Genomic DNA, 27,770 nt, shown 5'->3' with positions numbered 1-27,770 from the left:
CATCCATTCATCCATCCATCCATCCATCCATCCATCCATCCATAATTCAGTCACTCTTTCATTTACTCATCCAACCACTCATACATTTATCCCAAGGTACAATGTACTACTTTATCAAGGCAACCATCATACATGAGGTTGCCCCCCCCTCCTTGAATAGACATGATATGTGATCATAATGTGGAATACACAGAATTTCCAAGAGTATGTTGTAATAACTTTCAAAACACTTCCATGTAGTTCTTAGTCTTTTGAAGTGGCCACTGGTCTTATGGTTCTTACTTACTATAAGCATTTATTACATCCAGAGCAGCCATTTTGCTGAACAAATCATAATATACCAATTATACGTCAGCATTGAGTAAAAGAAAAGTTTATGTTAGAGTGTGCAGGAATGCCAGTACCAATTTACAGTACCTTGTATGAATCAGTATCAATTAGACTGCAGTGTGGGATAGGTTGACTTTCTGCTGTGAAATGCTCGGGGGTATGTCGTCACCGAATACTTTTTGATCAATACAAAGACAATATTAGGATGCAAGCTTTAAAGATGTTCATAGTATGAATGTACTTTAAAATGTAGTTCAATCCACCAGCGTCTCGGCCACCATGTGCATCTTCATCCCGTAGGCTTGTGTTAACTCATTGCTTGCCAAATCCTGGTGACTGTACCTTCTGTAAAGGGAATTTCAAAACCTCATTGGGAATGGGTTAATCCAGAAAAGCTCTACATCTGGTTGTGACTTAGCCATTTAGCCCATCCTCATGCTTCAAATTATATCTTTGGCTTCAAATAATATCAAAAATATATTTTTCTAAAAAGATTTCAGCTTTGTTTTTTGCTTTTTTCAAGATTTCAAGTTTGTTTGTTTTGTTTTGTTTTTGTTTTTTTCTGTAGAGAAGTTTTGCATCATGTCTTAATAGTGGTGTTGTGAATGTGAATATACCTTGAAAGGTAGTGCTCCAGCTCAATCAAAGCTTTTAATAGGCAGTGAATCTCACTCAGTGCATTTGTGCTGCGAAGTGCAGTGTTCCTGCAAACAGGACATTTGGACATTGCTGTCTGCTGCCCTCTATTGGTTGGGTCTTTCCCCAGGACCCTCGGGTACGAGTGTCTGTCCGGATACGACAGTCTAGGGCATGTATTCATGTTCATTCCTTCCTTGTCTGAACACGAGACTGCTGTATTGATGAATGAGTGTACATTGTATTTTGGACTCAATGCATGTTTGAACAGTCTGAAATGTTTGAAGGCTGCATTGATGAATGAATGTACATTGGAGTACTGTATACGAATTGTATGTACAGTAAATGTTGAGGAAAGGTAATTTTGTGTAGATTTACATGTACATTGTACTCTGTGGCTCGAACGATCCATGCATAGAAAACTCACCTGTGCACACTTTATACACTTTCCATATAGTGTAGGGTATACACTGTATGCATACATACATGATACATCATAGTATTATGTACCAGGGTACCTACAGTATGTTTTTTCATACACACCGGGTATGAAATTTATGTAGGGTGTATTATGTACTTTCGTACACACATGATGCATTTACGGATGTACATACCGGCACACATATACATGCATGTATTTACTGTATACGCTATAATTTTCGCGTACATAAATTTTCGCGAATTGCCGCTGTCACACATTTTCGCGAGTGGTTAAATTCGCGATTGGGGGACCAGAGAAAATATGAAGTGGCAAAGAAAGTGTGAATTTTCAACTTACTAGCAAGTAAGAATGATACTAGATATACACTGCATGAAAAAAACTTACCAAACTCTGCGAACTAGTAAGTTAGAATTCAACATTTTTGAAGTGGTTAAGTCCATCGTGCTAGATGTGGTTTCTGACGAGTGGTCCCCTTGCGATAATGGATTGGCTCTCTACAGTATTCGTAAGTAGACGTGGACGTGCGTAAACAAGCTTAGCCAGTATGGTCTGTTCGGTAAGCCGTGACATGGTATACTAGTACTGAAATGTTCATATCATCAAGGCAAGGGATTCATTTTGGAAGACTGTAATATTTTCGCGTGTTGTTAATTTCACGAATAGCTCCCGACTCGCGAAATTCGCGAAAATAAAACCCATGCGAAATATATAGCGTATACAGTATGTGAGCGTGTGTGTGTCTATTCTTGTCTGTGTCTGTGTGTGTACAGGCTACTAGGGCCGTGAATGAGGAAGAGAGCCACAATTACATCAAGGAAACACAGGAATTATATGACCATAAAATATGATTGCCTTAATACGTACAATATATAGCTCAGTGGTAGCACTTGAAAGATTATGATGGTATTGTGACCTGTCACCATGCATTTAAAAAAAATTCATTTCTACATCTGTGTCTGCCAGGAAGAATAGGCCTACATGTATTTGGCATGGAATCACAGTAACAAAGTTAGCAATGTTTCCACTTGGAACATTACTATTGTAAAATTTTGTAGTGAATAATGGTAGTAAATGCTAGTATTTGGAAAGTACATCAACATTTGTAGCTCAGTGATTTTTCTGGTGGATTTACTGTAGGCACTGTTGCATAGCAACCATCATCAAAGTGTGACAGTTTTTTGTACAGTTTATGTCACAATGTTTTGCTGCCAGTGCAAATAGCTGTTTGAATATCTTTAAACACTTCCAAAGTAATCACGAGTACAGCTGGGGATCTGTACATCCTAGAGATCTCAGTTTCTATATGTTTAAGAGTATGTCGTATTTGAGCTAGACAAAATTTTTCCTGAAACACAGTTTGAAGAAGATAGTTTGTCTGATTTATAACCTCTCTCATATAAAATGAATTATATACCTGATTTAAAGGGATGGTATAGTATTGGTTGAGGTGCGGATTCAGCTATTAAGTTTTGTGAAATACTTCGAAATCACTTTATGATGTTAAAAAGCATACAATTCTAGGGGGAATGCAAAGTTTATTTGATGAAAATTAGTTTTAGAATGGCTGAGATATCCAAAAACAAAATAAAACAGAGCAATCCTAATAAGAGATGGGTCCCACCTTTCATTAGGATCGCTTTGTTTAGGATATATCTAAGCCATTTCAAAACCAATTTTCATCAAATAAACTTTGAATTCCTCTCATAATTATGTGCTCTTTCATATTTTATAAGGGGTTTCTCATTATCTTAAAAAAAAAAAAAAATCACCATCAAGAAGTGTTGGAAACCTGAAGCCCCATCTCAACCGAAACTGTACCATCCCTTTAATGTACCTGTGAGCCTGAACTTGGGATCTCAGCTCCATGTTATGACTCTCGGAGCAAGCTCCCCTGGTCATAGTGTTGAGAACTGAAAGCCCTTGGGGCAATAATATCATTAATGCCCTGAAAAGCAGTCCATAGGATATCTGTATGCTATAGCCCTCCACCACCCCCTCCCATTCAATGAGGTTGTAAAAAAATAGGGAAGTAGAAAGCAACAAATCTTAATTCCTCATGCCAATTTATTCTGCAATGTGCACAGAGTTTTATTGTGCTAGTTCTGTCGTACAGGAGAGGGAGAAAAAAAAAATATGAGACCTAAAGTTTTTGAATACAGAAATGTGTTGGTTTTTTACTCATGACACCTTTGACTTCTTACATTCACCACTTCCCCCGAGAGTTAATGTTTACACGATTCTTATGTCAATCGTCTCTCCATTACACATGTGCTAATATCTCAGTTACGCTGCTCCCGAGTACAGGTATATAAAGTCCAAACATTCTTTAAACACCACCAGCACCAAAAAAAGAAAAGAAAAAAAAACTTGTGTTCAGAGTAAATAGAGACTTTGACGTAGCTGCACACTCGTGGCATTTGCATTCAGTGGTCACTTCATTTCAGCATGGAAAATAATTACTCATGGAATTACTAGCAGAGTTAGTTTCACTTTTGATCTGGCAAACATACATATGAAAACAGATAGTCGCTATTTGTGCCCGTTGCGCCCGGCTCTACTCAGCTCATCCAGATCCTGCCTGCCACTTTGGCGAATATCTTCTTGCACTCTTTGAACGCGGAACAGAGAGGGGGAGAACGTTTCTCATGAGCGTGGAGTCCTGTCGGTTTTCCCAGGGAAGCGATGGCGACCCAGCTCGCTCGCTGAAGTGACATTTGGATACGTGTGCATCTCGAGAAAGTCTGCCAACTCCTGGAGAGGATGTACTCCTGAAGTTGTATTTATTTTTTTATTCTTCTTCCTCTTCTGAGCTCTTCTTCTTGTCTCTTTGGACCTATTGAATGAAGTTTCTCTGGCCCAGATCTGATGTGGTGACTAGCTTCTTGTCTGTCTGTGGTTGCGTGCGCTGCAATTATCGGTATCTATCCCAGATGGTGATGATATGTGTGTTTGTGTGCAGGAACTTCACCCGCCGTTGTCCCTGTGGATGAGACATTTGTGTATATATATCTGCATTTATCTTTCAATTCGCTGGCAGACTACCTCTTCATACATACTCCATCGTGCCCACATACACACTACGATGCATTGAGTGTTCTAGAGTTGCAATAATGCATCTTTCTCTTCTTGTCTCTACTACATGTAATTCATGCTGAAACAATCTTGTTCAGTTCATAGAAACTCATGAAAGGTGACAAGTCATGTCTTTGTTTTTGTTGTTGTTGTTTTCATTGCCATCACATATCAACTGAACTTCTGTATTACTGCATCTTACAAGTGTACTTGATGAGTAAATATAAGGGCACTATGATGATTATACTGAAAGCCCTAAATTGGACATTTCCTTTAGTGATGTCAAAATTCTGTGAAATTACGGTGCATGGTGCAAGTGCTGCTTTGTTTACCACCCCCCCCCCAAATCATCACTACTCATCCAAACAGGATGCTTTATACCATATGTGTATTTCAGTGTACATTTTAAGAGTCACAAAATCTGCAAGTTATATTCCCTACATGATAGTATGGAGATTTAACATCATTCAAAGGAATTGTCTTACACTGTTTCCAGTGTAGAAAAGATCTAAATGTGTAGTCCTACAAAAATTGCTCCCGGACATTCTATGAAAATAGAACTCATTTAATATTGCGCTGAAAAAAATTATTGTGAAATGTAGGATTAAGCACAGTTACTGTATGCTCATATTTTCCCTGCACAAACAGTAATGTCAGAATAAACCATTCAGCAATAGTTTGTCATAATCTTGGGAGTGGTAACGTGACTTTCAAAACATTGTTATGCTTGAGCCTTTCCTTATCCATGCATGTACATTTGTAAAATGTCATATAGCCTGTCAGCAGAATTCAACAGTAAATCTGTTGAGCCCCCACAAAGTCGCACAGTGTCTCACATGTTGCCTTTCTCAAGTGTACATGTGCTTGTAATATTAATGTGCACTATCGAAACAGAACAAGTCATTGTTATACTCAAGTCCTTGTGCTCTGTGCAAAGAAACCTTCAGCCTTTTCAAGGTTCGCTATAAAGGTCCAAAGTACTGTACAAGTGTCTTAAGCACACCTTGTCAAATCAGATACAAGGAGACAAAAATATAGCGTTATCTATGGTTCTATTAAATGCCCATTCATGACTATTGTGGTTACAGCGAATAGGTAGACCTACTGTGAGGGTTGCCCCCCCCCCCCCACAAACAAACCCCCCAAAAGAAAACAAATTAATTAGTATTAGCATATTAACCAGTCCAACGCTTCAGAGATTCCCTGAATTGCCATCCTGAACATCTCCATAAAAACCACATACGTCCCGTAGCACAGATATCAAGATTGCACTTTGTAGTTTCTGTGTCATCCATGTTTCAGTGTATATGCCTTGTGTGATTGTGTGATGCGCACATTATGCATTTTGTGCATCATCTAAGACTATGTGTGCACGTGAGTTCATGCCTGCATCCATATTATGTGTTTGTAAGTGGGCAATCTCTTCAAATTTAGTAGTTAAATTGCTGTATTACATTTCCAGGAAAAAAAATAGGAACAGGAGATTGACCTTCTTAGTCTAGTTTTAAATGATTCAGTTAATACTCTGTTACACCTTTCATTTTTTTTTTTCATTTATTATTATTTTTTTGTTAGTGGCCTCTAGATCTGTGCAATGAATAACTAGGATCTCTAATGGATATTACTAGTATGTGTGGATGTAAAGTTGTATGCTCATGTGTGTGTGCATATTTGTGTGTGGGTGTTGGAATATTTAAAATGATTTTTGGCCACAACTACACTGTGTGAAGGCCAATGTGTGGTTCAAATCAAAGTCAAAATTCCTATGGAGTTAGGTTGGATGTTGAATACAACTGTGTGGTGCAACTGCTTGATATGCTGTATAGGTTTTCATCCTTCCACGATTATAGTGGAATGAGACAGAGAAAAGAATTTGTAAGAAACAACATCAACCCAACATCATCTGTGGTTGGGAAATCCCCACCACATTGCAAAGTTTCTCAGAGCTTTGCCATTGATAAAACAGCCCTGTCTGTAGAACACATTTTTAGACAGGCCTAGAGAAGGTACAGTGTTCATGCATTGCATCACTTCTCTGTAATCATCTTTATATTTGGCACAGGAACTTTACCACACTGCTATAAAAGTAAGCGCAGAATACAGAAAGTGTCGGTTTTCCACGTTTTGATGGCTACCAGGTACTCCACATGCTCTGGTTGGCTGTGCTAGCTCTGATTGGCCGGTGTCCCATTCAACTTGCGATGGTGCTGTTACGTCTTGGAACAAGTTTGTACACGATGTCAATGTGCATTTCTGGATGATGACTCTTAAATAAAGGGATAAATAGGCTTCATAGTGCACGGGATGCCAATGAACCCAGAGCGTTTCAGCAGAGCCTGTAATAGGAAGTCTCGCTCAGGTCCTCAGAGAAGACATGCTCCCATTCTGCCGATCTGATAATCAATGAAACTTAACCCATTGAGGACGAGTTGATTTTCCTATAACACACATTTCCCATTGACACCTGCTAGAGTATACTCGGGACTCGTCTTCAACAGGTTAATTAGATAGTAGCTAATGTGTGAGCGGTGTCAGACACTCTCTTTCAAATAGATGTCATCGAGTTCTTTGTTGATATCTGAAAGAAAAAGGAGAGGTATTGAATTCTTGGTGAAGGTAATATTCAAAGGGCTTGATTCCATGTTGCAGCATCAATCCTAGCAATGTGCACCATCTCCAGCTGAATTAGCATTGCACTAGGTTTGTCTCTCGGGAACCATCATGAAAGGAGAGGGCGCCCTCGTGCAAGGCATCACGCCACAGGACGTCTTCATGAATGCTGTGGAATTGTTTGTATGTTCCATTTGTTTGTTCATTTGTAAATTTGTCTGTTTAAATGTTGTTTTTCTATCAATTGTCATCCCATACATTTATATGTTACCCCACAAAGTTCAGCAGTGTACAGGTTATGTCACATGAGTGAGCAATTTCGACAGAGTTACAGTGAAATACAAATGATTTTTCAATTTGATTGCTGCATTCATATCATATCAAAAATATATAATGAAAGTCATGTTCATCTGTTCATGTGTTCCTGTTCTGTATTGTACTCTACCTGTTTCAGATCTCATATGTACCAATAGACAACTTCAAGGTTCTGTAACATAAAAAACCACATTGCGTGAGGGGCAAAAACAAATCTTTTGATGTGTATTCTGAGTAGTATTAAGTGTATAGCTCTAGCGCGTAGTATGCATACCACATCTAATATACGGTACCCACTTGCTTGGCTGGCCTGATAAAATCGCACGCAATGATGGGACGTGCGTGAGATGTATGGTCAATACGGGCTTGCCCCCCCCCCCCCCCCCCCCCATACACATTTTTTTTGCCCCTCAGGAAGTTGAGCCATGGCTTGATGACATCACTGGAACCTCGTCTATTGATGTTATGAGCAGTTAAACTTTAAAACATTTTTAGAGATGCCCAAATTTGTTGTTACCCACAAATCATCTTTCACTGGCATAATAGTGGTTAAAGCTGTCAAAGTTTGGAAAATAAGGCAGCCTGATAGGTTTACTACTAGTACAGGATAAAAATCACTTAGAATCCATTGGACTTTAACTCTTTATGTGCCACGTTCGCACGTCCGACTCGGTCGACGGCATGCCAACTTCGCATATTCTGCTCAAAACCATAAACCCGCCCAAACCGATCGATAATCGCCAAATGCCGCAGTACAATGAAAGCGTTTCTCAAGATTCAATTCCTGTCACATGTAGCTTGCATTTTATGTGATGATTGGCTATCAATTGGTGCTCCCAACTGGATTTGCAAGTAAAGTCTAAGTTTCAGGCACTGTTTTTTTTATGTGCAAAAGTCATGCCCTCACAATAATATAGCTACTGGTCATTTAAAAGAAGAACGATTATTGATTTGTCATACAATTTACACCAAAGGAAAGCTTGTCATTTTCTCTACGCCTTTGCTCATTACATGACCAGGGTAATTGAAATCTACTGAATTTACGTAGATTTGAAAAGCAGAATGTTTCCTCAAAGCATGTCTACGTTACTGTCTTAGAATAATGTGGCACACAGGGGGTTTACACCATGGCATATAAAGAGTTAAAGGGATGGTACAGTATTGGTGGAGATGAAAATTGGGCTTTAACTTTTTTTGCGAGATACCAAGAAAACAATATGAAATAGTACAGAGCATACCATTTTAAGAGGAATTCAAAGTTCATTTGATAAAAATCGGGTTTGGAATAGCTGAAACATCCAAAAACAAAGTAAAACAAAACGATCGTAATAAAAGGTGGGTCCCACACTTTATTAGGATCACTCTGTTTTGGATATCTTGGCCATTTCAAAACCAATTTTCATCAAATAAACATTTAATCCATTTAATCCTGGGGTTTTGTTTTTGTTGTTTACTCAGAACTATGACATGAACCTTTTTGGAATTGGACAATTGTCAAAATACTGTAAAGTAAGAAATGTTTGCGGCATGAAATCTTTGCAAATTGGAGCCGAGCAGCTTTTTTTTGCAGCATAAATTTTTTTCAGATTGCCATTCTGGCATTCAATGCATATAGTGTAGAAAAGAACTTTTGCATGCATATAATTTCGCGAATCTTGACTCTTGCAAAATTTGCAAAATCATAATGCATGCAAACATTTTGGTTTTACAGTACTCCAATATATGCCTACCATGGTATCAAGATTCAGACTGTAAAGAGATGGGTTTGGAGTTGGTCAGAACGTATCATCCCCCATAATCATGAAAAATCCATTCTGTATGCCTCTAGGACAGGGTAGACTTCATGGAGCTTAGAAAAAAAAAAGACCTTGAAACAAAACAAACTTGCAGGAAGTTCTTGGAAATGGTCATCGGGTTTTTGTTTGTTTGTTTGTTTGTATGTTTGTTTGGGTTTTTTTGGTCTTCTGCTTTCCTGTTTTGTTGGAACTTGAGTGTGCATGTACATGTACAGTGTATGTGCTTTTTTTTTGGGGGGGGGGGGAGGAGAAGGGCTAGATTTTTAAAACAACTTAAAGCAATGCTGCCTTATCTTTCAGCTTCCTGCACAGCAAAATGACCTGAGGAATTAATGTGTGAAAGCATGTCACCTTCCACAGGCAGTTGTCCATTTGACCCTTTCAATACCAGCCTAACATCCTGTTGATGCATTATATTATATGTGACCATGCATCACAAAACGAACAAAAAGTCGCAGCCCTTGATTTTACGTGAAGACTACAAAAATGGTGAAATGGGTCAGTTTAGTCAATAATGAATTTTTCATACATACTTGTACTTTCGGAAAGAGCTATCTTTCTTCTACACTATTCTTTAGTTTGGGATCATAGCATGAATGGGAAATTGTGTTTTCAGCAGTTTTTCTTCAACCCTTTTTCGGGGGAGAAATAGAATGATCAGGTATATCTTAAAGTCCCCTTTTCATTCTTGAAATCCTTTTATACACACTCTTCACTTTCAAGTCTAATAACTTTTGAAAGGATATTTCTACTGCTTTGAAACTTGGCATTAAACATGGACAGAAAGTGTTAATAGAACATGCTCAATTTCAACATAATCTGGTAATCCTTTCATTGTATTTCCTCCGGTGGGCTACATCTTGTGTTTTGTCCCTTTTATTGCACAGCTAGCATGGCTGGGTAAAGATTAAGCGCTTGAATAAACCCTGTACTTCAGAGCCTCTTTTCTCAGTTCACACTTTTCCAGAGGTGTGCTTTCTCTTTAGTATTTAGATAGGTTAGGCTAGTCCATTTGAATTGAGCTATACATCATTTTAAAGCTTAGAGTCTGCTCTTTAAGAATCTGCCCTGAACTAAAAATCCATGTTTGGCGACTTTTGTCGGTTTTGTGATGCAGGGTCAATTTTTATCGACTGCTTCAAGGGGCATGGCTAAAACTATTTTCCCAGAGGTGATTTCTCAGTAGTGCTTTGCCCGGAGAGACTGAGATGAAGTTGAGGGGTACAGGTAACTGAGGGCAAATAGTTTTAACCATGACCCGATAAGAAGCAGGCGATATTTGATTTATATACCATATCCCGTTTGACTTATCTATAAGCGATGCTAAATAAAGGCATTGAAAATGTAGTTATCATGCTTAAAATTAAATGGCGTGTACAGTAGAAAATGGTTATAAGCGTTGCTTCAAGGATTACCATAAACTCGCTCTACGACTGTACATTGCACACTCTGAACTTGGCAGTCTACTATTTAAAATATGCATCCAGTCAGTGGCTTGCTCACCAGTTAATACGGATGTCGTCGAACTCATAATCAATGATCAAAGGATCACTCGATCTCCCTATCAACCAGTGGCAGCACCCTTGGCATTCACGTGGGTTTATGGCACTGTTATTTGAAACAGAGGGGGGTCATCAAACTTAGCAGGGAGATTGATTTTGGGGAGAATTTATTCTGTCATTCTTTTATATGAAGGAATACATTGGGGCAGAGAGAGTTAAATGAATCGTGCAATAACTTGCTTTTAGAGTCAATATTTGTTCATATGCCAGGCTCTTAAATGCATGCAGTGCGCAAAACACTGTATTTGTTCACACCCAGAGTAGTAACTTTACAGCCGAAGGAGAAGAGGGCGTTTTTTTTTTTTTTTTTGGTGGTGGTGGTGGTCGTGGTCGACTGTACTTGGCCTTTTCTCCAACAATATGTCAAAGTTCAATCAAAGAGCTTGTCAACTAAACTTTGATCATGAGCTCTTGTGGTATGAGTGAATTGAATCAGGAGAGATTTCATGAAATGTCGAGTAAAGTTTCAGGTTATTTTCAAGTGTACATGTATGATCCAACAGCTGTTGAAATGAAATATCTGATCCTTATTTCTTTCATTTGTGATACAGAGTTATAACATTACTTCATCGAATTGCATTTCTTCCTTCCCTCCCCACTATCTTGCGATTCCACCTAAATATATTTGCAGGTGCTGTACGTACCAGACCCAGATGCTGAAGTCCCCCTCAGTCCTGTTCAGGCATCACCTACGTCAACCACAGCTCCCTCTCTAGTTCCGGAACCACCAAAGAAACTGGTAAGCATGTGCACCGCATCATTTTTTCGCTGCCAAGAGGTGCCGAGTGGACACCATTAAATACATCATAGAAAGTTTCTCCAAACGTACCTATGAACTACACTTGTTGGTGCCTGCAGAAAAATATTAGTGAAAATACTCTGAGAGTTGGAGAAATTAAAATTTGAACAATCCATGAAGAGGTTTTATATGAACTTTTCTATGTTTTGTTGAGTTCTGTGTGCTCTTTTCTATAGATGGCATTTCTTGAACAACACGTTATGTCACAAAAAACAGAGTTACCAATGCCATGTTTACGCCATGTTCCCAGCGGCCACGTATATCACGGTTCAGGTAATGGGGACAAAACAGAATGGACGTGAGACAATGTAGTAGGATGTGATGGGCAAGTGTGACGTGCCGTGATTGCGGTGGATGCCATGTCGGATATTTAAATTGTTAAAAATTTTGCCATTGATGGCAGTCACGATGCTGTTAAGAACAGTGATGCATCCATAATGTACTGTTAAACATGATATTTTCGCGAATTGGAGCCAACGGCCTTTTTCGTGGCAGGGAATTTTCGCAAGTTGCCTTTAACATTAAATGCATATAGTGTAAACAAGAACTTTAGCCCGCATTTTAATTTTGCAAATCTTTGGCTCTTGCAAATCTTGGCTCTTGCAAAATTCGTGAAATTAGAATGCACGCAAACATTCCTCGTTTTACAGTATCATTTGCTGCTACCATTTTCTTTTTTCTTTGTTCATAATGACATTTTGTCTCAGGATGTGCCAACAGTCTCCATGAAGCCAAGGGATGTGCCCACGGTCAGCCAGGCTCCGCCCTCATCAAAGAAGAGTCGCTCTGGGTCGGGCCGATCCTTCTCTCTGCGCCGGTCGTTTACCCGCGACCACCGCGACGGGACCGCCACCGGGGGGCGACCGCCGCTGCAGAAGGCGGCCAGCGTGCCGGGGCCGGGCCGGGCGGTGCGGCAGAAGTCGACCGAGTGGGACAGCGAAGACAGCAGGCAGTACCTCAAGCTGGACGTCAAGTACATTACAGATGGAGAGGTGAGGGCGGGGGCCAGTCAGATCATTCCACTTCCAGCAAAGGACGAAAATGAAGGGAATTGGTCTTTTGAAGCTCTATAGTCTCTCCACAAAACAAACACACAAACAAATAGTTCCTGTTAGGTGTGTGACATGCCTTTCTGGAGGCTGATGAATTATGAATATGACCAGATTTTAATAGATTTTTGTAAACAGGAGTACATGGAGAAATGCTCTCATTTGCAAAATCATAAACAAGCTACAAGTTGCACACTGACATACATTTCCCAGTATGAAACATTGATTCACAAAAGTTTCCACAGTATTCCAAGGCTGTTTATTTAACTGATATTGAATGGCACACAAGGGAGGGAGGCATGTAAAGCTGTTGGCAAAACCATTGCTCAAATAGTATAAAACTCTAGATGCACAGGATATTATATGTCATTTCCTTGTAAGTCTTAAAGCGAGGTTAAATGATCAGAACTGAAGCAAAAACACTTGAATAGGAAAATGCATGAAAAATTTTCCCTGTGCATTTTGCACACAACTATCAATCTCTTGACTGTCCTTGGGACATATTGTCTTCAACAACAATGGTACCCGTTTTATCAATCGTTTGTTTAATCTTTAGGAGGAGATGGCTGTCAGGTTTCAATTTTTTTCTTGTTAATTTGGGAAGGTATAAACTTTTCATATATAGAGGGAGTTCATCTAGATGCTACGTGATCAAAATTATGTAGACAGACATAAGAAGGCATTTCCCACAAGGTCTGGTTTATTTCCCCGACAACTTTCTCGGAAGTCTAAGCTAAATATAGATTTTACATATACCTTTATATCAGCAATGTCTCTTGATGCCGGTATCAATGTTGTGTTGACAGATATAAAAGAACTAGGCATTTTTCACAAAGTCTGATTTTTCACGACAACTTTCTTGGAAGTCGACACTAAATTTAGATTCTTCCTTTATACCGGCATCAACAGGTATTGCCGATGAGGTTTACATGTACACTGTAGAATATATTCAGTGTTGTTTTTTCTTTTTAATTTTGTAATGTCCAAGTTGAGACGTGCACCTCATCTGACTGTGAGATATTTGGTGAGAGTATGTTCCGTCAAGTACATCATCATTGCTATTTTATTGCCTCACTCTTTTAATACTGCCATTGATAATTCTCTCTTGAAAGTGAGCTATCACCTTTCAGCCTTGGAAGATGAGCCATACCAGGATTTGTAAAGATATATGATCTGTGATGTTAACATACATACAAGTGGTTTATGATAAAACCAAAACAAAATGGGGCTGACAGTCATGTCAACTTTTGAAAAAGAAATGATGTAATGTGAATATTTGACAAGAGTAAATAAATCTGTCATTGTGACGATGGTCATTTTGAGGATTTGACTGCTTCCTCCACCAAAGGAGATGTAAAAAGGAAAGGCCTTTTCTCACTGGCGAAAATTTTGCTTGGCCTTGGCGATTGCTGGGGCTATTAAGACCCCCCCCCCCTCCCCACCCCTACCCCTTTAACCAAACCAATTTCCAAAGCTAAGCTTAGCACCGCTTCTGTTCTCACTGGTTTTGGGGAAAGTGGGCTAGCCCCATCAATAGTACGGGACTATCTACAGTAGTACTGCAAATTGGTAGGGTTAGCACTGCAATTGCGGTGCTAAGCTCGAAATTGCGATGCTAAGAATGCCAGTGAGAACATAATAGAAATAGTAAAGATCTACGGCAGTCAACGGAAAGAGGTTGCACTGCAACCGATCCCAGACAGGACAGCCTTAATGTTCAATTCTTTAACGTGATCGCGATGATGTCATGCGGTTTGATTCCTAATAAAAATAGCTCAGATGTATAATGGTCATTGCTAGTGGAAGTAGGAGACTTTTGTTATATATTGAATTGATATTAAACAATGAATTATTGGTTGATGGCTGAAAAGCACTTTGCGATGTCTGGTTTTATTACATGACTCCTTACACACAATACTGCCATAGTAGCCAGTGACATTCACGTCTTCTGTTTTTGTCACTGTCATTCTTTTGCTCAGCCGATTCTTTCGAAGCCCTAATAGTCCGGGATTAACAATAGCAAGTGAGAACAGGCGCGATTTTTCTTAGCCATGGTTGCCTCGATAGTACGGTACATAGTATGCAAGTGAGAAAAGGGGCTGAGGATAGCCCAGTTTAAAGACCTAATAAAATGGTTTAGGCATTTTTTTCTCAATGATGTAATAATATTAAATGTTAAATTCTAAGTAATTCTATGGTTGTGCGGGGTTTTTTACTGTTCTGAATTTTGTTCTATATTTGTTAACATAATGGATGCAATTTCCTCGGTTTTGGAAAACTTGCTATACTTTCGCCGCATGCGGCGCACTATCACTTCTAAATTGTGATGACGTCTAAGAACGGAGTCGTTCACAACCAGCCTAGCCGTAGCCAGCGAGCTGGCAAGGCTATGCTAGCGCAGCGCAGCGACAGCCGGCCCGCGGCTGCACTGGCTAGCGCTGGCGGGGGAGCGAGCTAGCGAGCGCATAGCAGGTGCTGCGCTGCACTATTGCCATTGGCTAAGCCTTTTATAGACAAAAGAATATTTAATGAACTGTATCGGATTTAGTACTGCCAATAATACAGATTACAACTGTGGTACGCTTGGATATCCATTATTTTCGGCAAACTCGTGAAATAGGCCCCACCACTGCGTGTCTGTACTAATAGTAATACTACGGCGACTCGCTTGTTTCAGCCCCACCGTGTGGCGTTCATCTCGGTAGGTAAGCACAGTGGTGGGGCTGCCTTCCACAGTGAATACTCGTGAATGCGGCGAAAATGACTTCATAATATGGCCCTCGACTAATTTAACGGCCAATTTAACCATAAATACAACCCTACCTATCAAACCCTAAACCCTAGGAGGACCTACCCTTGCTTGCTATAAACGCAAGGGAACGGTGCACGTGCACTGCGGTGGGGCCTATTTCACGATAGCCCCACCACCACTGCGTGTCTGTACTAATACTACGGCGACTCGCCTGCTTTATAGGCCTAGACCTACTCGTGAATCCAGCCCCACCATGGCATTCATCGGTAGATAAGCACGGCGTTTGGGCTTCCTTCCACAGTATGATTTTTAGCATAAAACAAAAACTACTCGACCAAAATTGACGATAATTCTTGGTATCGTTTTTCTTAGAAAATGGCGCATCTAAATTACTGATTACAAATGTTGCAGAAACTGACTATGGGAAACTGGTTAGGCCTTTTTTCTTTTTTTTTTTTGAGCCACGACCCACCCTGTAACAACATATCCCCCTAACCGTTAGGCGTTAGAGTGTAGCCTCTGTACTACTACCAAAGATTCTGCTATTACTACTTACTAGTCTACTAGACCTAGTGCCGTAGTGGTAATAGTACTACTTCTAGTAGTACGGTAGTACTAGTAGACTACTACTACTAGTAGACTACTATAACTACTAGTAGACTGCTACTAGATCTACTACTAGACTACTACTGGTAGTTTAACTTGTAAGCGCCGGCCGACGGGCCAGGCCACGGCCGGGACGCTCCCGCTTGCTTGCTGCGGCCGGAGTAGCCGCTCACTTTGTGAGCGAGCTGGGTCTGTTCTTCTAATCTACTTACTAGACACACAGTTACAACTTACAATGTCAATCATGTAGAATACAGGTTGTATATCCTTTCTAACGTTAAACTATATGGGGGCATACCAGACATACCACTCTGTATTTCCCAGGCGATCGTTTCCGTGAGGTCTATTCTCGGGCTTGGTGCCATGTTAATACGCTCTTGCACTGGCAGCGGGGGAGATGCAGCTGGTTCATATCGGTAAGGTGCAGCCCCACGATAACGTTCTGATTCATCGGCTGCCTCTCCCTCCCCATCTTCCCCTTCAACTTCATGTGCCTCCTCTTCTTCTCCGCTATCGTCAGAGCTGCAGTCTTCATCATCATCATCAATGTCGAAGTTTACCCATATAGGGGAAGACATTATGCTCGAGGTACCAGGTATCTGTGCAAGCTAACTTAGTGATAATGTACGTGGTAATGCGTACATGTCGACAGTCAGTGGGTCGACCGGGAGCGCACATCCCGCGGGGCCCGGGCCTGGCCGGGCTAGCTATCGTGTACGCGCGTGTACCAAGCTAGTAATCTGAGTGCTTGTGCTGAGCGGCGTCTGCTAACTGAGCACAACTCCGTGCTTATACGTCATCAATCGGTTCAGGGGTGTTGGTCACGTGACTATCTTTTTCGCAAAAGCTGCAACGGGGTCCTCCAAAAATGTGATATTTGGGGGAGTTTCTAGAAGCGATAAAAACCAGAACGACACTGACAACATATTTACATTGATAATCATGACATATATTTTACATTTCTTTTGCATATTAAAACATTTTGCAAGCATTTTATTAGGTCTTTAAGAATAGTACAGGGTTAACCCTAATCAGGCTGGGGGGGGGGGGGGCGGAATCCGCCCCCCCCTCGACGTTTCGCGCAATATCTTCGCAACGCGATAAGCTCCCGCCGCGATGTTTCATGACTTTTTAGCTCACCTGAGCCAAAGGCTCAAGTGAGCTATTGCGATCGCCCTTCGTCCGGCGTCCGTCGTGCGTCGTGCGTCGTGCGTCGTCCGTTGTCCGTCGTCCGTCGTCCGTCGTCCGTCGTGCGTCGTGCGTCGTGCGTAAACTTTTTACATTTTCATCTTCTTCTTGAAAACCCCAAGACCGATTTTCATCAAACTTGGCAGGTAGCATCCCTAGGGGGTTAGGAACTCAATTTGTTAAAATGGGTACCATGCCCCACCCAGGGGGCCCCCAGGGGGGCCCAAACCCCCCAAAATTAAGGAATCTGTAAAAATCTTCTTTTCTAGAACCAGAAGTGATAGAGCTAAGTTAATACTATGAGTTAGTACATTGATGACTGTAGTTTCAAGTTTGTTCATGGCAGAATCAGGGGTGCCCCCCTTGGGACCCAGGGGAGGGGGGTGGGGAAGGGTTCTAATGGGGCCTAAATTGTACATTTTCATTGTCTTCTTGAGAACCCCATGACCCATTTTCACCAAACTTGGTAGGTAGCATCCCTAGGGGGTTAGGAAATCAATTTGTGAAAATGGGCACCATGCCCCACCCAGGGGGCCCCCAGGGGGCCCAAACCCCCCAAAATTAAGGAATATCTGCAAAAATCTTCTTCTCTAGAACCAGAAGTGATAGAGCTAAGTTAATACTATGAGTTAGTACATTGATGACTGTAGTTTCAAGTTTGTTCATGGCAGAATTAGGGGTGCCCCCCTTGGGACCCAGGGGAGGGGGTGAGGAGGGGTCCTAATGGGGCCTAAATTGTACATTTTTATCTTCTTCTTGAGAACCCCATGACCTATTTTCACCAAACTTGGCAGGTAGCATCCCTAGGGGGTTAGGATCTCAATTTGTTAAAATGGGCACCATGCCCCACCCAGGGGGCCCCCAGGGGTCCCAAATCCCCCAAATGAAGGAATCTTTATAAATCTTCTCTAGAATCAGAAGTTATATATAGAGCTGAGATAATACTATGAGTGAGTACATTAGTGACTGTAGTTTCAAGTTTGTTCATAGGAGATCCAGGGGTGCCCCTCTTGGGTAGGGGGGGGGGGGGTGGTGGTTGGAAGGGTCCAAATGGGGGCCTGAATTGTACATTTTCATCTTCTTCCTGAAAACCTCATGATGGATTTTTGTCAAACTTGGCAGGTAGCATCCCTAGGGGGTCAGGATCTCAATTTATCAAAATGGGCACCATGCCCCACCCAGAGGGCCCCAGGGGGCCCCAATCCCCCCAAATTAAGGAATCTTAAAAAAATTGGGCCCTTATTGTACATTTTCATCTTCTACTTGAGAATGCCTGGTCAAATTTTGGTAGAGCTGTGAATAATTTAGATTAGTGACTGCGTGAAAGGTGAACTTGCGATACTCAGGTGAGCGCTAGACCCGCGGGTCTCTTGTTTCTTTCAAGTATCGCGCAACTTTTGAGACCAAAATTGTTGCGCCTGCGCGTACCGTTTTGACGCGACGCCCATTCGAAAAAAATTTGTCAACCCCAAAATTGCTCCAAAACGTGATTTTGTGTACAAATCCAATGCAAATTGTGTTTTTTCAATTAATTTACATAAAAATTCATATGTTCACTTAGAATGGCCGAAATTAATTTATTTTAGCATAATAATGCTTAAAAAAATGTCTGTGACAAATTTTGGCCAAAAAACATAGCTTAATTGGAGCATTAATAAGTGATTTAGAGCCCCAAACTGATTTTATGCATAAATTACAATAATTAATTAATATAAAATATAAGAAAAAATTTTTGGAGAAAGCAACCATACATTTTGATAGAATACATCGCGGGCGTCGCGTGTGCCGATTTTCGGCGTGATCGCGCGTTCCATAGGCGAGATCTGAAGGGGGGGCGGAATCCCCCCCCCCCCCAGATATAGCATAGCCAAAAAAGCCCAGCCTGATTAGGGTTAAAGATAGTACAGTGCTTAAGCCCTTTTTATACTTGTGTTTCTTAACCCCGTACTTTCTCTGACCCAGGACTATCGTTAGTCCCGTACCAATTTTTTCAGCTTTTTACACTCGCCAATTAGTCCCGTACTAAGCTCTTGTCCGGGGCTAAGGAGAAAATTGACCTTTTTACACTCGTATTTCTTAGTCCGGTACTTTCCAAACCATATTCATGATTACGCTGTGCACTGTACACGTATACGCACGCACAGGCAGCACTTGATTACCTCATTTCTGATTGGTCAGTGGGGGTCGGACTTCGTCTCCGTCGCTTAGCCCCGGATTATTTTTTCGTTCTGTTTACACTCACTTGCTTGGCACCGCAATTGCGGTGCTAACCCTGCTATTTTGCAGGGCCAGATAGTACGGGATTATCGGTGGGGCTAGCCCACTTTGGCATAAACAAGTGTAAACAGAAAGTGAGCTAAGGCTAGTCCCCGTACCAACGGTGGGGCTAAGGCCCCCCATTAGCCCCACTGTTGGTACAGGACTAAGCAAAAATTTACAAGTGTAAAAAGCCCTTAAGAAAACCAAGTGAGAAAAGGGCTTAAAATTATTTCCTCACAGTGATTTCAGAATACCAGGTATCAGTGTGTGTCATGTTTCTCAAGGTATAAACACTAGGACTGACATATGATCTCTTCCTTTAATATGACTATGATGCCGTCTTTGGTTTCACTATAAGTCTGTACACAGAAGACTTGTGGAATCAAATCGAATCCATTTTTTGTGATTTGTAAACTTTGTAATCTGAGAGCCTTGGACTTCCCAGGAATTGTGCAAGGCCTGAAAAAATCTATACTGCAAAGATACAAGGCATGTATACATGTATTTGGCATGTTTGACATTGGTATGAAGGTTAACCACATTCGATGTCTGAAGGCCTTCCACTTTCCACAGAGCACGGATTTGTGTTCATTTCCTGGAAAAACAAATTGATCCACATTAGACACATTAGAGGGTGTGGTTGTGGCTGCCAAGATGTAAGTCTCTGGCTCTAAAGTTTGCATGTAGGCCTATTTTGTGAATCTATGGCATGCTTGCTCATGAAGTTAAGATTTATATTCTTTCTTTTTTTTTGGTGAAGTGAAGACCTCGCGATGGCATTACTAGTGTGTTGATTCTTTTTTATGACTGGTGAGATTAATTTAAGTTCCTCATTGTGATTTTTTTTCCAGGAAAGAAGCCATCTGCAGGTGTTCCTTTTGTGGCAACCAGTAACAGTTTAACAAAGAATATTCAGTCATATTTAAAAAGGGCGGTGAGTTGGCTCAGTCAGTAGCACATCTGCCTCACGATCACGCAGCCCGGATTCAAACACGAGTCTGGACTGAGCAATGTTGTGTGTAAGCATACCGTCCCCTCTAGCAAGAGGCAAAACACTGTCCCTCGGATAGGACATAAAATGGAGGTCCCGTGTATGAGAGAGTAACAAATCATGCACGTAAAAGATCCCGCTTCATTCATTCATCGCAAAGAGCAGGATGTTTAACCCGGTGAAGTGGTCCCACCTCACATCCAACTGGACCCCATGGAAGACCAGATTAACGTAGCTGAATATGGGCTATCCAGCCATCTTCTCAGATGGAAATAAACAAACAAACAAACAAAACGACGCGTTCTGCCACAAATAATGAGTATTTTCATTATTTATATTATATATATAATACAATGTATTTGTTGTTGTCAGCATAAGTTAGATGTACGCTCTTTAAACATTTGTTTGCAATCTCTGATCAATATCTTTTCCTCCTCTGGTCTCTCACCCTCCCTCCACCTCCTCCCCCACCCCCACCCCAACCCTACAGGGTGTTGTCAGTGGCACCATGCTAGTCACGCCCAATGCGATCATGTTCGATCCCAACGTCAGCGACCCCCTGGTCAAGGAGCGGGGTGCGGGGCCGTATGGCGTCATGACTAACATGGACATGGTCCTTGGTGCCTCGATGTACCACGACATTAGTGCTATGAGCCTCAAAACTCAGACAAGGTGAGGATCTCGTAATGTGACCACCCAGCTCAGAACCCACAAAATGTCACAGATTATGATCTCTCTAATAGACCAAACAATTCAATTCAATTCAATTCAATTCAATTCAATTCAATTCAATTCAATTCAATTCAATTCAATTCAATTCAGTTCAATTCAATTCAATTCAATTCAATTCAATTCAATTCAATTCAATTCAATTCAATTCAATTCAATTCAGTAGTTTATTTATTTCCATAAGAAACATGATTCAAAGCAGTACATGTGTCAATATGACTTTCATCCAGCTGAAAAGGATAGTTCATTGAACACAATATATCGTCACTGGGGTGACAAGACCTTGTATCTGCAATTTTGGTGAAAATGACTTTTTTGGATTTATGGTCAAATAATGGGTTAAGTGATGTCCTGTCCAAATCCCAACTGTCTTACTCCAAAAATGAAGCCACCACGGCATGTCAAAGGAAAGGCTGTCCCATTCGCCACAGTGCTTTAATTGGCCGCCATGTTTTTTGGCTCTCCTGAACATTTGACATTTTATAGATACGAGGTCTAGTCGCCCCAGCGACGATATGATATATGCACGAATGATATCATAACCAAAAAAAAAAAAAAGGGAAAGAAGAAGAAGTAAGTAATCATAATGATGGAAAAGAGTGTTCCACTAAAAGCCAAGCTTGTAGGATGTGGAACACTGGAATGAAACAAGCGCAACATCAATGTACCAATAGAATATATTCGTATTAAATTCATCTGTGTACCACTGTACATTTAATCATTGATATATATATATATATATATATATATATACGATGCTGTCATTTGGGTTGACCAACTCAGGTTTGTTTGTTTGTTTGTTTGTTTGTTTGTTTTTTAATTTGTCTTACCTGGAAGAGTAATCATTTCTCTATGTGCTGTCAGAATTTGGCTGCTCATTGAAACGAAATCAAAATTGAGATATTAGCAGTTTTCCTGGACCATATTTGTGCCACAGGTAGAATTGAAAGAGTATAACATTGCCGGGGTGACAAGACCTCATATCTACAAAATGTCAACTGTCAACTGAGCAAAAAAACAAAAACAAAACATGGCAGCCAATGCACTAATATCAAATGGGATAGACTTTCCTCTGACATGCCATGGTGGCTTCATTTGGGGGGGTAAGATAGCTAGGATTTGGACAGGATGTCACTTAACTGATTATCTGACCATTAATCCAAATTTCGCCAAAATATGAGATACAAGATCTTGTCATCTAGCGACGATAATCTTTTCTCTACATACTGTCAAAATTTGGCTGCTAATTAAAACAAAATAAAAGTTGAGACATAATCACATCTTGTAGGACCATATTTTTCTGACAGGCACTGCTTTTACTGGGAAATAGAATGTATTTTCATTTGCTACTTCCTGCAGAGCACACCTGAGTGACCATAATCTTTAAATCCTCTTTTCTCCATTTCTGTAAAAGCTGCACATCCTAACGCTCTCTTATGTATTACAATCACTTTTTGAATGGGTTAAGATGGTCCAACTTTAATAAGTTACATAGTAAAGCTTAGAACGTAGTCGTTTTAACTATGTAGAAAAGTGGTGATTCATTTTGACCTACTTTTGGTGGTTTTGAGCTGGGCGGTCACATTTGGCCACAGGAATCCTTAAGGGGGATTTCCCAGTTTGGATTTTCCCATAGTTATCGTTATCTGCAAGCATGTGCATGTTTGTGGAGACTTGTCATCAGAAAAAACCATGATAAAGTCGTTGAATATCAGTTTCCTCGAAGTTGGTGTTTGTTTTGTTTTTCATTTCTGTTCACTCATTTTTTTCTTCAGTGATTTATGATATCTGTCCTACTTTATTTTTAATAACCAATCACAACATTTGTCAGACCAGATTGTCAACATTATTTTATAGCTGCTCCCAATAATTATTGACAATAAAATGTCCCCTTTTCTGGTGTCAAATGTTAAAAAACTGCAAAACAACACTCCTTTAAAAAATAGAAAAGTGTAGCCTACACAAAGTTGTTTGACACTGGAATTTGGATAGAAGGTACACATGTTTAACATAATATATTCAATTGGTTAGCATTGTTGGTGTTCATATTTTTGGCTAAAATAGCCATGTTCTGTGGTGTTTGGGGCTTTTTGTTCTTTATAGAAGTCACATGAGAGGTCGGGAAGAAAACAAACTCTTGATAGACGTGCATTTGTTATTTCATCTTGCAGAACTCTAGGCAGAGGAATGTGAATGCATTTGTTTGAAAGTTACTTCTGGTAATGCCCTGGCAAAATGGCTTCCATGTTCAGTTACTGTAAAACATGATATATTCGCGGCATGAAATTTTCGCGAATTGGAGCTGACAGCCTTTTTCGCGGCATGAAATTTTCGCGAATTGGAGCTGACAGCCTTTTTCGCGGCATGAAATTTTCGCGAATTGCCACTGGCGTTCAATGCATGTAGTGTAGACAAAAACTTTCGCGTGCATTTTAATTTTGCGAATTTTGGCGCTCGCGAAATTCGCGAAATTAAAATGCACGCGAAAATTTCTCGTTTTACAGTATATGAAGGACATGTTTTTCTTTTTTGTGCTGGATATTGAAGACATCAGCGGAACGCACATGATGTTTTGGAAATATAAATGTAACCTCTAGTGTAATATATATTCTTCCCTCTCGGATGGTAAAAATTATTTATCATAAATGTTTCAAGGTTATTGCCTATCTTTGGTTGCATAAAATGCCTCGTGGAAAGTTCTTGATAATCCAACTGCAAAATTTAGATAAAATTTTTATGTAATTCATTGCCCATGATATTTCTTTCCTGCCCTTCTACTATTCTTCCATGCTTTGCGATCATAGCACGGAGGAGAAGGAGAAACCAGCATGCCCTGTGTACATCCCGGAGAAAGGGGAGCGGAGGGCCAAGGATTCCATCCAGGAGGAACCGACCAACAACTCATCCGCAGAAGGGAAGAACGGCATCATTCTTGCTCAGGACATCAGGAAACGATTGAAGGGTTACAGCAACGACTCCGCCGAGGACAACAGAGACAATCATTCCAAAGACACAACTCAGACTCTGAACTCCCTGTCCTTGTCGAACTCGACGGGCGATGACAGGACGGATGGAGGAAGAACTGATGATACTAAAGGTGAACCAAATGTTGACGATAGAGATGTTGCGCAGTCACACTCTGACAATGACCATGCAGGAGAAGTTGCTGCCACGGACAATTTAAAGGGTGGAGATGTGGGGACAGCGGCAGAGGAGTCCCAGAGTGACTCCCAAAAGGAGCAGAGTGGGGAGGAGGACCAACCCCCTTCACCCACGTCCCTGGGGTACGAGAGACTGCAGTCCCCAACGGAGGGGGAGCAGGGAACGAAGAGGGTATCGGACGAAACTGTCGCCAACGAACTCTCAAAGAAGGCACCAAAGAGGAACGGCGAGAGTGCCGGTGATGATGGTGGTGATGGGGAGACGGGTGAAGGTGAGGAAGGGAAAGATGCTGTGGATGGAAGGACTCTGAAGAGGGTGGGGTCTGATGACTCAGAAAAATCCCTGGAGCCAGTAGACAGGGAGATGGATGAACGACTGCAGGAAATTGAGATGCTCCTCAATAGCAGCGATGAGCAAATGGAAGATGCGTGCCAGGAGAAGGAAACGACAGGTTCTTCTGAATTGGACTCGGCAGCTCCTGCACATGAAGGTAAGGAGGAGAACAACTCACATGCAAGAACCGGTGAAAACAGTGACAGTGAAGTGCTGGAAGCCAATGATAGGACGAACAATGCAGAGGGCTGTCCTGGACAATGCAGCACTGGCGACACACCCGCCAGCTCAGAGGATCAGGCAAAGCCGTCCGACAAGCAGAACTTTGTTGATTTCTCCTCGGGGCTCTTTGTCAGCGACTGCCGGAAGTGCTCCCTCGTGCCCGACCTCAAGGAATCCATCCACACTCAGGAGGGCTCCGAGGAGACCTTGAGGGAGATCCAGGAGGAAGGGCAGGTGATGAGGCAGCTCTCCGGAGAGGACAAACTCCTGGAGGACCCTGGGTCTGAGGCGCCGAAGGAGGAAGCCGCTGACGCGAAGCCAAACGGGGAGGTTAACGACAACGCTTCATCCGCTGAGGACTCGGCTGATGGCGGCTCTGCGTCGAAGCCTGCGGGGGCTCCTGTCAACCAGCCACCCGCCAGGGAGATGGAATACAATAAGACCAACTTCAGAGGTGGGTGGAACAGAAATCTGTTCTGAGAGAAAGGTATACAATTTTTGTTGAAGCGTGAACTCAAGCGTGTTGTATGTTTAATGCCATTAATTAGTTTTCAAAATCCACACATACATGCTACATGTACCTCTGCTTTGGAGGAGTACTAAATATACTCTCTTCTCACAAATTTCCAAGTCAGAAAAAGTTTGTTTTGACATTTGCATTGAACAGAGATACCTCGCTTCTTTTTTCTTCATTTTGTTATTTTTTGGCTCCTTTTGTCTGCAAGGCGTACAGTGCGTAGGTAGCTGTTAGACTGATTCCATAGTCTTCTTGTGAGACTAAGAATAGTAGATTATAATTTTAAGATATTGAATATTATAATTGCACATCCATTGGAAAGAGAAAAAAAATCCTTCCTCATGTACAGCACCTTTGCTTGTCTTCGGGGAGACTGGTGAATTAATCTATTCAGACCAGGTCTAGCATGAAAAACAGGCGGAGACGTGTACAAGTTCAATGGTTACTGCCATGATATGACTTCAGCTCTGCTGGTAGTGCAGTTGCTTTTAATAGTGAACAAAATGTGACAGGTTCGAGTTCCAAGGCTGGTTCCTTCTGTATTTTTACTTGGTCTCTTGTGAAAAGTAAGATCAGACATGAATTAAATAAGTTTGTCACATATGTGAAACACCAAGTCAAGTTTGTGCTTTTCCCAAACTTTAAAGTACTGAATTGACTACAGTGCCTGATTCCAACTGATGGTACAAAAATAATGGCATATTGTAGGTTACTATTATTTTACAGCCTTCACTACACAACATTCTCCTGTAAAGTGCATTTGACCAAGATGTAATTCCACATTTATTCATAGAGGACACGGAAATTAAAACAAGTTCAGTGCTTAATTTACAGGAGGAAATTTCAATGAATAATGAAGAAAGGCCAGAATTTACCGGACTAAGTGGATAGAAAGCAACTTTAACCTGTTGAGGACGAGCAGATTTTGCTATAACACACATTTCCCATGGACACCTACCTGACTATACTGGGGACTAGTCTCTAACGGGTTAAAGGGATAACTACTAGTATACTGTAAAAGTGGATATTTTCGCGCGACTAATTTTTCGCGCTTGGCCGGGTGAGAAGAGTTTCGTGTGTTTTTAATTCCGCGGAATCAAGACATCAACCACTGGAACATATGGCATGCAAAAATATTCTTGTGCTTTTATTTTCGCGCTAGTTTCTGATTGCACAAAATGCATGAAAATTTCAACACCACGAAAATTTCCACTTTTACAGTATACATTTTGATCATCACTTGAGCCTGCGCAGAATTTCAAAGACTATAGTCCATGGGCCAGGCCAGATATTGGTACCATCTGAGGTGGCAATACCTTTTTGGTGTCATTTTGTTTGTCGGGCATAGATATGCTTATCAAGCTATGATAGCATTTCCAAATGAGTAGCTTAGTCATAATAAATTAATTTTAAACCAATTTGGTCTCGTTGTTATATCCCTGTACTTCTGAATCGAGACCAACCACTATACAAAGAAGAGCACTGTCTTCTGTATGTTCACAGGTGTTCTGTTGTAAACGCGGTGCGCTTAGTCTTTATTCAAAGCAGCGAAGGGAATATCCAAGGGTTATGATGTCCACAGCGCTTAGTCTAATATTCAAGACGGCGAAGGGAATATCCAAAGCTTATAATACAGTGTATATCCCTTTATCTAAGAACAACAACAGTAAAAAAGCCATTCCTCGTGAATTTTAGCATATTTTTCAATTATTTATCATTTTCCGGTGAAAACGCTACGGTAAAAATGCTAATACCACGCCAATGTCACTTTATTTCCATCCAACAATGAAAGATTATGCAAAAACAATGTACCGGTACACTACAATACATTATAATTAATAATGTTGTAAATGAACAGAGTGATTTTTGTTTGAAACTGATGTATTTGTTGAGAGGGTAGTATAAAAACAGTATAGATAATCCCTTTTATTAGGAACTTTTGATATGATAACGGTACATTGTTCTAGATAAAGACTAAGCGCACCGCGTGACAGCTGTGGACATCATAACCCTTTGGATATTCCCTTCACTGCCTTGAATAAAGACTAAGCGCACCACGTTTACAACAGAACACCTGTATTGTACTGTCTACATTGTCAAAGCAGAAAACAAGTGAAGCAGTCACTTTTGATTTTATATTAGCAGTGATCTAGAAGAGGTAGTTTAGACATTTTTTCCCTCTTTTTCATTGAGTGGTTTGTCCAGGAAAAGATGTTGGCCACAGAGTGGTGAAATTTTACTCTATATATTGTGAAAAAAAAAGTGAAACAGTGACTTTTAATTTTTTCTTAGCTGTGATCTAGAAGAGGTAGTTCAGATACTTTTTTCTCTCTCTTGATTGAGTGTTTTGTCCATGAAAAATCATGCTGCTGGCTGGAGCAGCGCAAAATATCTATTTCA

At 40.9% G+C, this 27,770-nt stretch overlaps 1 protein-coding gene across 1 annotated transcript in view; it reads left to right on the top strand.

The window, feature by feature from the left end:
* The window catches only part of LOC139736337 (oxidation resistance protein 1-like), a 111,761-nt gene that overhangs the window by 55,990 nt on the left and 28,001 nt on the right, over positions 1-27,770 (top strand). The window contains exons 5-8 of the mRNA XM_071647093.1: positions 11,395-11,502; positions 12,270-12,554; positions 20,898-21,079; positions 23,941-25,307. Coding sequence (XP_071503194.1) covers positions 11,395-11,502; positions 12,270-12,554; positions 20,898-21,079; positions 23,941-25,307 — 1,942 coding nt within the window. The remainder of the gene's footprint in view (positions 1-11,394; positions 11,503-12,269; positions 12,555-20,897; positions 21,080-23,940; positions 25,308-27,770) is intronic.

This window comes from Diadema antillarum, unplaced genomic scaffold (genome assembly GCF_040938485.1).
Source record: "Diadema antillarum isolate AM-2024a unplaced genomic scaffold, OU_Dant_1.0 seq00000637_RagTag, whole genome shotgun sequence".
Lineage (NCBI taxonomy): Eukaryota > Metazoa > Echinodermata > Echinoidea > Diadematoida > Diadematidae > Diadema > Diadema antillarum.
The sequence above is the reverse complement of the archived record's forward strand: the minus strand, read 5'-3'. Positions and strand labels throughout refer to the sequence as shown.